Here is a 15,938-nt window from a genome sequence, read left to right as displayed (position 1 = left end):
TGGGGTTGCCAGCCATACGGCCAACCGTCCTCCGCTCGTAGCCGGGCTTAGACAGTCCATGGATGCGTTTTTGTATCCGTTGTCTGTTTAATGTGTTTTTGATCCCACACTCAACATAGAAAAGGCCAGAATTTCCACTGAACACATCCAGCAAAACCACGTTGATTCCCTGAGCAAACACGAGGAAATCTTCAGATGCTGAAATTCAAGCAACACACACAAAATCCTGGTGGAACACAGCAGGCCAGGCAGCATCTATAGGAAGAAGAACTGTCGACGTTTCGGGCCGAGACATTTCGTCAGGACTAACCGAAAGGAAAGATATTAAGAGATTTGAAAGTAGGAGGGGGAGGCAGAAATGCGAAATGATAGGAGAAGACCGGAGGGGGTGGGATGAAGCTAAGAGCTGGAAAGGTGATTGGCCACAGGGATACAGAGTTGGGGAAGGGAAAGGATCATGGGACGGGAGGCCTAGGCAGAACTAAAGGGGAAGGGAGCACCGGAAAGAGATGGAGAACAGGCAGTGATGGGGAGAGGGAGAGAGAAGAAAAAAGACGAACAACTAAATATGTCAGGGATGGGGTAAGAAGGGGAGAAGGGGCATTAACAGAAATGAGAGAAGTCAATGTTCATGCCATCAGGTTGGAGGCTGCCCATGTGTTGTTCCTCCAACCTGAATGTGGCTCCATCTTGACAGTAGAGGAGTCCATGGATAGACATATCAGAATGGGAATGGGACGTGGAATTAAAATGTGTGGCCACTGCGAGATCCTGCTTTCTCTGGCGGACCGAGCGTAGGTGTTCAACGAAACGGTCTCCCAGTCTGCGTCGGGTCTCACCAATATATAAAAGGCCACACCGGGAGCACTCGACGCAGTGTACCACACCAGCTGTCCTGACGAAGGGTCTCGGCCCGAAACGTCGACAGTGCTTCTCCCTACAGATGCTGCCTGGCCTGCTGTGTTCCACCAGCATTGTGTGTGTGTGTTGTGTGATTCCCCGAGTCTGCAGCGCGCGTAGTGGACAATCGCGGTACTGCAGGGGATCAGCAACTCCCCGAAAATGAAAGCATTCTGAATCAGGAAGTGCTGGAGTTAACATGGCTTCGAAAGGACCGGCCGAGAGTTGGACCGAGGAGGTAATTTGCCCCGTCTGCCTGGATTTCTTCACCGATCCGATTATACTGGAGTGTGGACACAACTTCTGTCGCTCTTGTATCACACGGTATTGGGAAAGGGAGGAGAGAAACTCCTGCCCGGAATGTAGAGAGGAGTTTGCTGACCGCACCCTCAGGGTGAATCGGGCCTTAGCAAATCTGGCTGAAAAAGCTCGAAATCTAAACCTGAATCCGAAAGGGAAGGAAAGTAAACGTCACTGCGAGGAACATGAGGAAGAACTGAAGCTGTTTTGTGAAACGGACAAGACACTGATCTGTGTGATCTGTGCAGCTGCGCAGGAACACAGAGAGCATCGATTTGTGCTGATTACAGAAGCTGTTAAAAACTATAAGGTAAAAACTAACGTTAATTTAACACTTAACACATTTCCTTTGTCCTTTGCAACACCTGACTCCTAACCTCCTCCCTCGTCGCCATTCAGGGCCGCAAACAGCCTAGTTCCTCCCGTTTCTTCCACGGTCGATTGTCCTCTCGTATTAGATTCCTTCTTCTCCAGCCCTTTACCTCTTCCACCTGTCCCCTCTCAGCTTCTCACTTTATCACCCTCCCCCACGTTCCCCCTCACGTTGTCTCACCCGTCACCTGTCAGCTGGTTCTCATCCCCAACCTTTATATTTTGGCTTCTCTCCCATTCCTTCCCAGTCCCAAAGAAGGGTCTCATCCCGGAACACCGACTGTTTATTTCCCCTGAATAGATGCTGCCTGACTCACTGAGTTCCTCCGGCATTTTCTGCGATATTCGGGTTTGATCACCTGTTTCTTTTGATGCATCTTTGTTTCTATTTCCTTCACTCTCGGACTTCCAGGATCAGCTAAAATCTTCCTTAGACTCTCTCACAAAAAAGAAATCAGACTTCCAGGAAAAGGAGCAGCAACAGAAAGAGAAGATTACCGGAGTTCGGGTGAGGCTTCCTGAGCGGAATTTCTGATATTACTGTCGAGCTTTGCTCCATTTAATGCAGAATAGCAGAGTATCGCAGCTCCAGTGACCTGGGTTCGATCCTGACCTCTGCTGCTGTCTGTGTGGAGTTTGCATGCTGTCCCTGTGACCACGAGAGACTCCGACACATCCCAGGGACATGCTGGATGAATGGCTAATTACCGTTAACCCTGAAAAGGTGGGGAAGGTGTGTGTGAATCAGATGGGAGTTTATGGTTCAATATGTGAGAGTAGGTTTCAGGAAAACGTGAGGGAATGGTGTTGATGGGAATGCTCTCAGAAGTAGCATGGACTCCAATGGACCGAACTGAACGACAAAAGGAAACAGAGCACAGTAATGCAGTATTTTAATCTTCACCTTTCCTTCGACAGGAACAGTCACACAGTGTTCAGTCCCACATCACATCCCAGTTTGCTGAACTGCGCCAGATTATCACTGAGAAAGAGCAGAGCTTACTCAGGGATCTCAGGGAAGAAGAGAAGAGGATTCTCAACCCAATGGAGAAAAATCTTCTAGCTCTTCAAGAGAATATAAGGATTATTCAGGAGGAAATCACTAAGTTAAAGGAACAGATGGATCAGAAAGATAGTGTGATATTTCTCAAGGTGAGGGATTATATTTCAATTTGTTTCTGTCAAAGGGCACGAAATGAACAGTGGTATATTTGAAATAAACACAGCACCGAGGCCAATTCTAACAAATCAATTGTAGCTGCTGGCGACCTCACACAAGTTGTTATATTTGCATGACGTGCCCTCCCATCACTCTAATAATGACATTTCAAAATGTCCAAGATACGCTTTCAGTCCTTCATTAGCCAAATACAACCTTGAAGCGCTGAAACTTCAGGGTAATTCATTGTAAAGTAAGCTGCAACACAGCAGTCAAGAACAGAATGACATCCGCCCGTCCCCAGCTCAAAACTGCCCAGAACAAAGTACAGATACGTAACCTTTTCCCTTCGCTTTTACCACGTCCCCACTCACGTGACGAGTTACCATAATAAACACGTAACACAGAATACAATGCAGACAGAAAACAGACGCGTTGCTCCTACACACAGCATTTACAAATGGCAGTAAACTGTTTCTCACCAGACAATTGTTGCATCTATTCAGGGTTGTTGTTGTCCCATAATAATAAGATTATTAAGGGATTGGACACACTGGAGGCAGGAAGCATGTTCCCGCTGATGGGTGAGTCCAGAACTAGAGGCCACAGTTTAAGAATAAGGGGTAGGCCATTTAGAACAGTGATGCAGAAAAACTTTTTCACCCAGAGAGTGGTGGATATGTGGAATGCTCTGCCCCAGAAGGCAGTGGAGGCCAAGTCTCTGGATGCATTCAAGAGAGAGTTAGATAGAGCTCTTATAGATCGTGGGGTCAAGGGATTTGGGGAGAGGGCAGGAACGGGGTACTAATTGTGTATGATCAGCCATGATCACAGTGAATGGCTGTGCTGGCTAGAAGGGCCGAATGGCCTACTGCTGCACCTATTGTCTATTGTCCTAAAACTGGGCTTCCACAACTTCTGTACATCCCAGGACAGAATGCAAATCTCTCTGAAATTATTTACTCCGATCACAACACAGAGCTGCTGACTGTTTCCTTAATTACCGCATTAAATATCCTCTGAAACTCCCATTAACACCCGGTTCCAGTCACAGGCTGTGAGTGTGTCTGTTGCAGTTGGTGTGAGGGTCTCTCTGTCAATCAGTGAGAACAAAGAATGTGACCCACACATTAGACTTATCCTCCATATCCGGTTTCCATCAGATTATGGAAACTTTCACTGTCTCTTTATTTTTTGGATATATTTCGCATGGGATTATATCCCATTCTCTATCATAAACAGGCCATTAGGTCCATCTTCTATCAGTTTCCCTGCTTCACAATCCTCCTGCCACCTACTCTCCACACCCAGCAACAGTGCCCCGAACTCCCTGGTCCCTCACGTGTTTATCCAGCCTCCCCATTACAGTCACTCTGCTGTTCCATTTCATCCACTCCTGTGGCAGCGAGTTTCACATCCTCCTCACTAAATTTCTTGTGGAATTTGTTAAAATCCATCTGGAATTACATCTCCCCACGAGTCTCCCCATAAATAGAGGTACTTCCTCCACCCGCACACAATCACATACATCACTGATCTTAAATTCCTCCATCCTATCAGCCTGACGTCATATCCAGATGAAAATGCGCAGCCTGTCCTGTCTTCCCTGTAAGTTTCATCCTCTCAGTAATGGTTTCACATTCAGAAACTTTCCCTGTCATTTACCCCATGGTTCTGTATTGTCCGTGTGTCTGAGTGATTGTGGGAGTGGGAATTTTCAACTCCTTGTAATGATTTGGATGAAATTCAGGATGTGGACAGTAAGTCCAAGTCTAATCAGATTTGTGTTTTATTTATTTCAGGAGGAAGCTCGTCGGAACAGAAGGTAGGACAGGCTCTTCACTGAAATCCTGAATGGATTTGAAAATAGTTCAGAAAAGCAATTTATAACCAGCAGTTTAATATTTACAGGATTAATGACGATGTCCAGGAATTAGCAGTGACAGATGAGGCCCTACCGGTTGAAAAATTCGATCACCTCTATTTGTTGAACACAGTGCTGAGAGAAACGCTTGATGCTATTAATCGAGGTAAAACTTACAAAGATTCATTTCTCTTTGTTTATGAAGATCAATTTAGTTCCAATTTGAGGCAAAGATTGTCTGTAATACTGGGGTGCAGGGGAACTGAAGTTTATTCCACATCAACCCCACTGACTGGGGGACATCACTGTCACATGGTCAGCTGGAGATGCCAGACCCCTGGACACACCAGCACAGGGTCACAATACAACCAATACACGGGACTGGCGGATGAACCACTGTGTTCCAATCCCAGGCGAATGCACTAACACACCAGTGCATAAGTTTGGATCCAACCAGTGGAACTGGTGTTGTGATGTTGTTGTGGCCATCACGGAATCATGGTTGTAGATGGGATCCAAGGTTACACAATGTATTGGTGGTATAGGAAGGTCGGGTGAGGGGGTGGTGTGGCTCTGCTGGTAAATCAGTAGCAAGATGTGACATAGGATTGGAAGATGTTGAATCTTGTGGGTTGAGGTAAGGAACTGCAAAAGTAAAAATGACACTGACAGCAGTCATATACAGGCCTCCCAACAGTCAGTGGGTTGTGGCTCACAGATTACAACTGGAAATAGAAAAGGCTGATGAAAAGGACATTGTTATGATAATCATGGGAGATTTAAACATGCAGGGCAATTGGTGAAAATCAGGTTGGTAAAGGATCTCAAGAGAGTGAGTTTGTTGAATGCAATGTGATGGCTTTCTAGAGCAGTTTGTCGTTGAGCCTACTCGGGGAACAGCTCTACTGGATTGGGTGTTATGTATTGAACCAGAGGGGAGTAGTTGAAAGAAACCTTAGGAGGCAGAGCTCACAACATGACCGAGTTCAACTTGAAATCTGATAAGGAGACAGTAAAGCCTGACATTGTAGTATTTCAGAGAAGTGAAAGAAATTACAGTGGTCTGAGTGAGGAGTTGGCCAACGCAAATTGGAAGGAGATGCTGGCAGGGATGAGAGCAGAGCAGAAATGGTGTCAATGGCGAAATAGTACAACCATGGCTGACAGGGGAAGACAAGTTAATGTAAAGGCAAAGGAGAGGGCATACAACTAAACAAAAATTATTCGGAAGAGAGAGAATTGGGAAGCTTTGAAATATCTACAGAGAGGAACTAAAAGGATGATGGGTGGGAAAAAATAAACAAGAAATTGATTTGAATTGAACTGGCCTGGGTGAAGAGGCTGTCCCGGAGCCTGTTGCTCCCGGCATTTATGCTACGGTACCGTATCCCGGATGGTAGCAACTGGTACAGGTTGTGGTTGGAGTGACTCTGGTATCCAATGATCCTTCTGGCCCTTTTTACACACCTATATTTGGAAAACAAGATAGCAAACAATATCAAATTGTTTTTCAAGTATTGTAAAAAAATAAAACAGAGATGAGAGTGGATATAGGACAGCTAGAAAATGAGGCTGGATACATAATAACAGAGGATAAAGAGATGGCAGATAAGCCAAATATTTTGCACCAGTATTCACCGTGGAAGACACCAGCACTGTGCCCGGTGTTGAAGAGTGCGAGGGAAGAGAAGTGAGTGCAGTTACTGTTACAAGGGACAAGCTGCTCAAAAAGCTGAAAGCCCCAAAGATACATAAGTCACCCAGACCAGATGAACTGCACCCCAGTGTTCTGAAAGAGGTCGCAGTAGAAATTATGGAGGCATTCCAAATGATCTTTCAAAATCACTGGACCCTGGCATGGTGCCAGAGGACTGGAAAATGGCAAATGTCACTTGACTCTTTAAGTAAGGAGGAAGGCAGCAGAAAGGAAATTATTGACCAGTTTGCCTCACCTCTGTGGTTGGGAAGAAATTGGAGTCAGTTGTTAAGTATGAGGCTATGGAATACTTGGTGACACTGGACAAGATAGGACAAGTCAGCATGGCTTCGTTAGGGAATATTCTGCCTGACAAACCTGTTGGGATTCTTTGAGGAGATTACAAGCAGGATCGATAAAGGGGATGCAGTGGATGTTGTATACTTGGAATCTCGGAAGGCCTTTGACAAAGTGCCACGCATGAAGGTGGTAACCAGGTTAAGAGGCCATGGTATTACAGAAAAGTTACAGGCATGGTTAGAACATTGGCTGATTGGTAGGAAACAGCGAATGGGAGTAAACGGAACCTTTCCTGGTTGGCTGCCAGTGACTCGTGTTCCTCAGGGACTCAGGTGTTAGGACACCTTCATTTTATGCTGTATATCAAGATTTAGCTGATGGAATAGACAATAAGATATAGGAGCAGAAATAGGCCATTCGGCCCATTGAGTTTGCTCCAATATTCAGTCATGGGAAGACCCAATTCTTCCGGACATCCCCACTCCCCTGCTTTCACCCCATACCATTTGATGCCCTGGCTAAATGAGAACCGGTACATCTCTGCCTTAAATATGCCTTGGCCTCCACAGCCACATGTCGCAACAAATTCCACAGATTCTCCACACACACTGACTAAAGTAATTTCTCCGCATCTCAGTTCTAAAAGGACGTCCTTCAATCATGAAGTCATACCCTCTTGTCCTAGAGTAAATGGCTTTGTTTCCAGGCTTTGCAGATGATACGAAGATTGGCGGAGGGGCCGGTAGTGTTGAGGAAACAGTTAGGCTGGACAAGGACTTGGATGAGGAGAATGGGAAAGAAATTGGCAAATTATATACAATGTTGGAAAATACATGGTCCTGCACTTTGGTCGTAGAAATAATGTGCAGATTTTTTTTTCAAATGGGGAGAAAATCAAAAAATCTGAGCCGAAATTGGATTCAGCAGTCATTCTGCAGAACTCCCTAAAGGTTAACTTGAAGGTAGAGTCACTGGTGAGGAAGGCAAATCCAATGTTAGCATTGAATTCAATCGGTTTAAATAGCATTCATTTCAAGAGCAGGGATGTGATGCTGAGGATTTATAAGGCACTGGTGAAGACTCACCTTGAGTATTGTGAACAATTTTGGGCTCCTCGTCTAAGAAAAGATGTGCTGGCATTGCAGAAGGTTCATTTCATAAGGATGATTCCAGGAATGAAAGGGTTATCATACGAGGAACGTTTGATAGCTCTGTGTCTGCACTCGCTGGAATTTAGAAAGATGAGGGGGAATCTCATTGAAACCTTTCAAATGTTGAAATTCCTAGAAACCTTTCGAATGTTGAAAGTCTCAGACAGAGTAGATGTGGAAGGGATGTTTCCCATGGTGGTGGAGTTTAGGACAAGAGTGCACAGCCTCAAGACAGAGGGGGAATCTATTTAAAACATGCGGAGAAATTTGTGCCAGCAGCTAGTGAATTTGTGGAACCTGTTGGGTGTATTTAAGGCAGAGCTTGATAGGTTCTAGATTGGACACAGCATCAAAGGTTACGGGGAGAAGACCAAGTAGTGGGGCTGAGGAGGGAAAAAAAGGATCAACAATTATTGAATGGCGGAGCAGACTCGATAGGAAAATGGCCTAATTCTGCTCCTATGTTTTATGGTGATCAGACCACTTCATTGAAGCATTGTGAGAATCAGCTCGGACACACCAACAAGCATTGACATGAGTCAAGATTTCATCTCGGGAGAAGCACACACAGCATAACCGGCCTGGCAAAGCTCCCTCACACACATACACAGGAAGGACTGGCAGATTGTAGTCAGAGCCTCAGCAATGTACATTGTTATTTCCCTCAGTAACCTGGAAACCAGTCTCTTCAGAGACAGTAATTTATTCATTTAAACAACTCAATCACGTGTGACACATTGTCAACACACACCAGACATGTGATGACACACTGTAACATACAAATTCTTCAATGTGCACACTATCCTTCAATGTGTATACACACCACACGGATATTTACCACAATCAACACACACACACACACACACACACACACACACACACACACACACACACACACACACACACACACACACACACACACACACACACACACAGATATACTATTAGAGTGTGACACACGGCCACAGTTATAGGCACAAATTCCCATTTAGGATTGAAATCTGCCGTCCTTACCCAGTCTGTCTGTTCTGTGTCACTGAGCTGCCCTCTGACGTGACGTCACATCAACACTTCACAGACAGACTCCAGGGTGAGATTCCTCAGGAGGATGATCTGGGAGGGTTTGATGGATGTTGAACTCACGGCCCACTTCATCAATCTGCAAGACTAAGATGTCTTCTTGAGCATGGCCCATTTGTGTGTTTGCCCCCCCCCCCATCCCTCTAACCATTCCCCATCTGTGTATTTATTTTAAAATATGTTATTTTTTACCTGTTTCTACAGCGTCTGAGGGCAAATTCCGTTCAACAACCTCCCTCTCTCTGAGAATGTTACCCGATTTCCCATCTCACTTTCCATCTGAGGCCTCTGGTTCTGTACTCCCATTTCTTGGAAAAAGAACGTTATTTAAGCTCCTTAGAATTATTTACCTTGATAAGGGGTCACACCTGAACATCCTACACTACAGCTGAATAGCCCAAGCTTACCCACTCTCTGATTTTAACCCAAGCCCCCAGTCCTGGTAACATCCTCCTGAAGCCTCCTGTCCAGTGTAATGACATCCTCCCCATATTCGGGAACCGGAAAAGCAGACAATACTCCAAGTGTGGTCTGTCATCGACATCAAAGGCCTTGCTTAAGTTCATGTGGACAGTGTGGAATAGGCTGATGAATACAGGACTGAAGGTGTTTTTTAGATTGGGACAAGAAGGGCGGCGTGGGAGCTAAATTCTGAAGGAAGACAGTGTAAAAAAAAAACTTTGTGTACAAGAACGGCGAGACTGCACAGGACAGCGCGGAGAGTTTAAAAAGATGACCACCCTATACAGCGGGCAGCGGAGTGGGTGGCAGCAGAGTGTAGGGCTTTGGCTCAACGGGCTTAGGCGGTAACGGGAAGAGCTGAGAGCGAGGAACCGACTCTTTTTCTCCCCTTGGCAAATCGGCCTGGACGGACGGGGGAACAGCAGGGCACATTAGTTAACCGTTTAAAAAGTCCGTGTGCTTGGTGAAGTAAGTGGGTGAGTAGACCCATCTTTCTTTGTGTCATTCCTGTAGAATTAGGTAGCATGTCTGCAGGGTCTGTGCTTTGTTCAGGGTGTCAGATGTGGGAATCCTGGGAGACCTCCAGCCTCCCTGATAGCCACATCTGCACCAGGTGAACCGAGATTCAGCTCCTCGGAGACCGTGTTAGGGATCTGGAGCTGCAGCTTGATGACCTACTGCTTATTAGAGAAAATGAAGAGGTGATAGACAGGAGCTACAGGGCGGTAGTTATCCCTAGGCTACAGGGGTCAGAAAACTGGGTGACTGTCAGGAGAGGGAAGGGAAATGCCCAGATAGTGGAGAGCACCCCTGTGGCTGCCCCCCTCAGCAACAAGTATATCGTTTTGGACGCTGTTGAGGGGGATGACCTGACAGGGGACGGCTACGGTGACCGGGTCTCTGGCACTGAGCCTGGCGCTGTTGTGCAGGAGGGAAGGAGGGAGAAGAGGAATGCGGTAGTCATAGGGGATTCCATAGTCAGTGGAACAGACAGGAGATTCTGTGCGCCTGGCAGAGATACCCACATGGTGTGCTGCCTCCCAGGTGCCAGGGTACGGGATGTCTCGGATCGGGTCCAGAATATTCTGAAGGGAGAGGGTGAGCAGCCAGCTGTCTTGGTACATGTTGGTACCAATGACATAGAGAGGAAAAGGGAGGAGGTCCTGAAGAGAGATTTCCGGGAGTTAGGAATGAAGCTGAGAAGCAGGACCTCCAGGGTAGTAACCTCAGGATTGCTACCTGTGCCACGTGCTAGCGAGGGCAAGAATAGTAGGATCAGGCTGATGAATGTGTGGCTGAGAGACTGGTGCAGGGGGCAGGGCTTCAGATTCTTGGATCATTGGGATCTCTTCTGGGGGAAGTACTACTTATTCAAAAAGGACGGGTTACCCCTGAACCCGAAGGGGATCAATATCATCGCGGGAATGTTTAATAGAGCTGTTAGGGAGGGTTTAAACTAATTTGGCAGGGGGATGGTAAACCGGAATGATAGAGCGGAGGAGAGGGAATCTATAAATCTAAGATAGTGAGCAGTAAAGATGTCAGGAAGGACAGGCAGGTGATGGGGCAAATTTGCAGCCACTGGGATGAGTTGCAGTGCAATCAAAGCAAAACTGACCAAATACTGGACTTAAGGTGTTATACTTAAATACACACAGCATAAGGCATAAGGTGGATGATCGTGTCGTACAGCTACAGATTGGCAGGTATAATTTTGTGGCCATCACTGAAACGTGGCTAAAGGATGCATGGCTGTGAGAGCTGAACATCCAAGGATACACGGTGTATCGGAAGGATAGGCAGGTAGGCAGAGGGGGTGGCGTGGCTTTATTGGTATGAAATGATATTAAATCATTAGAAAGAGGTGACATAGGATCGGAAGTGCAGAATCTTTCTGGGTTGAGCCAAGAAATCGCCGGGGTAAAAGGACCCTGATGGCAGTTATCTACAGGCCTCCTAACAGCTGCAGTGATGTGGATTACAAATTACAACAGAAAATAGAAAAGGCTTGCCAGAAGGGCAGTGTTATGATAATTGTGGGGATTTTAACATGCGAGTGGATTGGGAAAATCAGGTCGACACTGGATCTCAAGAGAGAGAATTTGTAGAATGTCTACGAGATGGCTTTTCAGAACAGCTTGTTGTTGAGCCCACTAGGGGATCAGAGATACTGGATTGGATATTGTGTAATGACCCAGAGGAGATTAAAGAGATTGAGGTGAAGGAACCGTTAGGAGGCAGTGATCGTAACATGATTGAGTTCACTGTGAAATTTGAGAAAGAGAAGCCGAAATCCGATGTGTCGGTATTGCAGTAGAGTAAAGGAAATTACAGTGGCACGAGAGAGGAACTGGCCAAATTTGACTTGAAAGGGACATTAGGGGGAAGGACGGCCTAGCAGCAGTGGCTGGAGTTTATGTGAGGAGTGAGGAATGTGCAAGACAGATATATTCCAAAAAAGAAGAATTTTTCAAATGGAAAAAGAGAAGTCAAAGCCAAAGTAAAAGCAAAGGAGAGGGCATTCAAAGAAGCAAAAATTAGTGGGAAGACAGAGGATTGGGAAGTTTTTAAAAGCTTACAAAAGGAAACTAAGAAGGCCATTAAGAGGGAAAAGATGAACTATGAAAGGAAGCTTGCAAATTATATCAAAGAAGATACGAAAAGCTTTGTCAAGTATATAAAGAATAAAAAACGGGTGAGAGTGGATATTAGACAGATAGAAAATGATGCTGGAGAAATTGTAATGGGAGATAAGGAGATGGCTGAGGAACTGAACGAGTATTTGCATCAGTCCTCACTGAGGAAGACATCAGCAGTATACCGGACACTCAAGGGTGTCAGGGAAGAGAAGTGTGCGCAGTCACAATTACGACAGAGAAAGTACTCAGGACGCTGAATAGTCTCAGGGTAGATAAATCTCCAGGACCAGACGGAATGCACACTTGTGTTTTGAAGGAAGTAGCTGTGGAGAGCGCGGAGGCATTAGCAATGATCTTTCAAAAGTCAATAGATTCTGGCATGGTTCCGGAGGAGTGGAAGATTGTACATGCCACTCTGGTATTTAAGAAAGGGGCAAGGAAGCAAAAAGTAAATTATAGACCTGTTAGATTGAGAAATGGTTGTAAAGTTTCTGGAGTCAATTGTCAAGGATGAGGTTACGGAGTACCTGGACGCATATGACAAGATAGGCCAAACTCAGCATGGTTTCCTTAAAGGAAAATCCTGCCTGACAAACCCATTGAAATTATTTGAGGAGATTACAAGTAGGCTAGACAAGGGAGATGCACTGGATGTTGTGTATTTGGATTTTCAGAAGGCTTTTGACAAGGTGCCACACATGAGGCTGCTAAACAAGATAAGAGCCCATGGAATTATGGGAAATTTACATTTGTGGATAGAGCGTTGGCTGATTGGCAGGAAACAGAGAGTGGGAATAAAGGATCCCATTCTGGTTGTCTGCCAGTTACCAGTGGTGTTCCACAGGGGTCCATGTTGGGGCCACTTCTTTTTACATTGTATATCAACGATTTGGATTATGGAATAGATGGCTTTGTGGCTAAGTTTGCTGATGATACAAAGATAGGTAGAGGGGACGGTAGTGCTGAGGAAACAGAGAGTCTGCAGAGAGACTTGGATAGATTGGGAGAATGGTCAAAGAAGTGGCAAATGAAATACAATGTTTAAAAGTGTATGGTCATGCACGTTGGTAGAAGAAATAAACGGGCTGACTATTATTGAAATGGAGAGAGAATTCAAAATTCTGAGATGCAATTGTACTTGGAAGTGCTCGTGCAGGATACCCTTAAGGTTAACCTCCAGGTTGAGTCGGTGGTGAAGAAGATGAATGCAATATTGGCATTCATTTCTAGAGGAATAGAAAATAAGAGCAGGGATGTGATGTTGAGGCACTATAAGGAACTGGTAAGACCTCACTTGGAATACTGTGTGCAGTTTTGGGCTCCTTATTTACGAAAGGATGTTCTGACGTTGGAGAGGGTTCAGAGAAGATTCACGAGAATGATTCCTGGAATAAGAGTGTTAACATGTGAGGAATGTTTGACCGCTCTTGGACTGTACTCCGTGGAGTTTAGAATGAGGGGGAACCTCACAGAAGCATTTCGAATGTTAAAAGGCATGGACAGAGTGGATGTGGCAAAGTTGTTTCCCATGGTGGGGGAGTCTAGTACGAGAGAGCATGACTTAAGGATTGAAGGGCGCCCATTCAGAACGGAGATGCAAAGAAATTTTTTTAGCCAGAGGGTGGTGAATCTGTGAATTTCTTGCAGCAGTGGAAGCCAAGTCATTGGGTGTATTTAAGACAGAGATTGATAGGTATGTGAGTAGACAGGTCATGGTGAGAGGGTGGGAGAGTGGGACTAAATGAGAGAATGGGAAAATGGATCAGCTCATGATAAAATAACTTCTGCTTTAAAAATCAAACACAAGAAAATCTACAGATGCTGGTAATCCAAGCTGCACAGGTCCTGATAAAGGGTCTCGCCAGATCTCTCTGACACCTGTCTGGAGAGAGTTGATGTTGGGAGGATGTGGGTGGGTCGAGAACGGTAAGCACAGCCTCCAACTATAGGGATGTCCATTTAGGACAGAGATGAGGAGGAATTCCTTTATCCACAGGAGAGTGAATCTGCCACAGGCAGCTTTGGAGTCCAAATAATTGAGTATATTTAAAGCAGAGTAACACACACAAATTGTTGGGTGAACAGCAGGCCGGTAAGTTTCTATGGAAACGAGTAAACAGTCTAGGGTTCAGACTGAAATAATTCCTCAATACCTGTGTTGCTTAAGGGTTCCTGCAAATTCATCCCCTGTCCTAATGAGGGGCTGTGGGGGATGGGGTTGTGGGAAAGGGGACAAAGTCATCCTCATCTGCCATCTTTGCCCCCTCCAGCTTCTCATTACGTCTACACACACAGTTCACCCACAGGGTTTCCACCCCTCCCCCTCCTGGTCCAATCTGCCATTCATCTCTCCCCCACTGGTTCCCATTGTCACCTCCTTTAATGTCTCAAACCATCACACTGCCCCCTTCACACTCACAGATGAAATTCTCTGCTTCTCCCCCCAGTCTCTGTCACCCTGGATGTGGAAACGGCGAGTCCGTGGCTCGAGGTGTCTGAGGATCGGAAGAGTGTGAGACGGACCCGGACCTGGAGAGATCTCCCTGACACCGGGAAGAGATTCACACACTGGGCATGTGTGCTGGGATCGGAGGGATTCACATCGGGGAGACATTACTGGGAGGTGGAGGTGACGGGGAATCGGTTCTGGTGTCTGGGAGTCGCCGCAGAGTCTGTGAAGAGGAAGGGACGGGTCAGTCTGAGTCCGGAGACCGGATTCTGGGTCATCGGGCGGGTTGGTGACGTGTTACAGCGGTTTGGTGACGTGTTACATCGGGATTGTGACGTCTCCGGTCGCCCCTCCCCCGGGTCCCGTCTCCCTGCCGGTCCCATCCCCGGGAGGGTGGGAGTTTATCTCAGTTACGAGTCCGGGACAGTTTCATTTTACAACGAGGAGACCAAGTCCCATCTCCACACCTTCACTGGGAATAAATTCACGGGGAAACTTTATCCTTTCTTCCGGACCTGGGGTGTGAACCAGTGGCTGAGAATCTGCTCCGGTTCCGCTCCGGGTCTGTAAACGGGTCCAGTCCCGGGACCGGCGTCAGAAGTAAAGTCCCTGTAAATATAAATGTGCGGAGAGTGCAGCTAAATACGTGGCTAAGGGGATGGTGCAGGAGGGAGGGCTTCATGTTTCTGGACAATTGGGCTTTGTTCCCGGGAAGGTGGGGCCTGTTCCGACGGGACGGTTTGCCCCTAAACTGGGCGGGGGGGGGAGGAATAACATTCTTGCGGGTAGATTTGCCAGTGCTGCTCCGGGGAATTTAATCTAGATTTGCAGAGGGAGGGGAACCAGAGTGTTAGAGCAGATAGTGAGGTGCAGGAGGATAAGGAACATGAGAGGACTGCATGTATAAACGGAAATGAAAAAAAAGCGGATGATATACATATTCTCAGGTACATCTATTTCAATGCACGGAGTATTGTCGGTAAAACAGATGAGTTCAGGGCTTGGGTTGACACGTGGGATAACGACATGACTGCTATTAGTGAGGGGCAGAACTGGCAGCTTAACGTTCCGGTAAAATTGGAGAACGGCCAATTTTGTGGAAATGAAAAAGGATCTAGGAAGAGTGGATTGGGATAAGTTTTTTTTTCTGGCAAGGATGTGTTCAGTAAGTTCACAGGCATAAGAAATTAAATAGAGATTGGGTTGGAAATGTTATAGCAATTTCATTTAATTCAAAATCGAGAGGAGTTGCAATTTCGGTTAATAAATCTTTACCAATTAAAATACAAAATGTAATAATTGATTCTGTGGGGAGATACGAGATTATACATTGTCAAATTTTTTCAGAATTATGCAAATTTTATGAACATTTATGCACCAAATGAAAATGATGCAAAATTCATACAAGAAGATTTTTTGAACTTGGCTGACGCAAATGATAAAATATTAATAGGCAGAGATTTTAATTTTTGTTTAGATCCAGTTTTGGAAAGGTCAACTACAGTTGTTACAAAATTAAAAGAAATAAAACTAACTTTATCATTAATGAAAGATTTAAACCTGATT

The 15,938-nt window shown here is 45.8% G+C and overlaps 1 protein-coding gene across 1 annotated transcript; it reads left to right on the top strand.

The window, feature by feature from the left end:
* Window positions 1-295: 295 nt before the first annotated feature.
* On the top strand, window positions 296-14,416 carry LOC132387362 (nuclear factor 7, brain-like; the record flags this gene model as incomplete). The annotated part of the gene is made up of 6 exons (XM_059959732.1): window positions 296-1,510; window positions 1,985-2,080; window positions 2,491-2,724; window positions 4,534-4,556; window positions 4,643-4,761; window positions 14,371-14,416. Coding segments are annotated over exons 1-6 (929 nt in total), but the record flags the coding sequence as incomplete, so codon positions are not given.
* Between the last annotated feature and the right edge of the window lie 1,522 nt (window positions 14,417-15,938).

The sequence above is a fragment of the Hypanus sabinus genome, unplaced genomic scaffold (genome assembly GCF_030144855.1).
Source record: "Hypanus sabinus isolate sHypSab1 unplaced genomic scaffold, sHypSab1.hap1 scaffold_1762, whole genome shotgun sequence".
NCBI classification, from domain to species: Eukaryota; Metazoa; Chordata; class Chondrichthyes; order Myliobatiformes; family Dasyatidae; genus Hypanus; species Hypanus sabinus.
The sequence above is the reverse complement of the archived record's forward strand: the minus strand, read 5'-3'. Positions and strand labels throughout refer to the sequence as shown.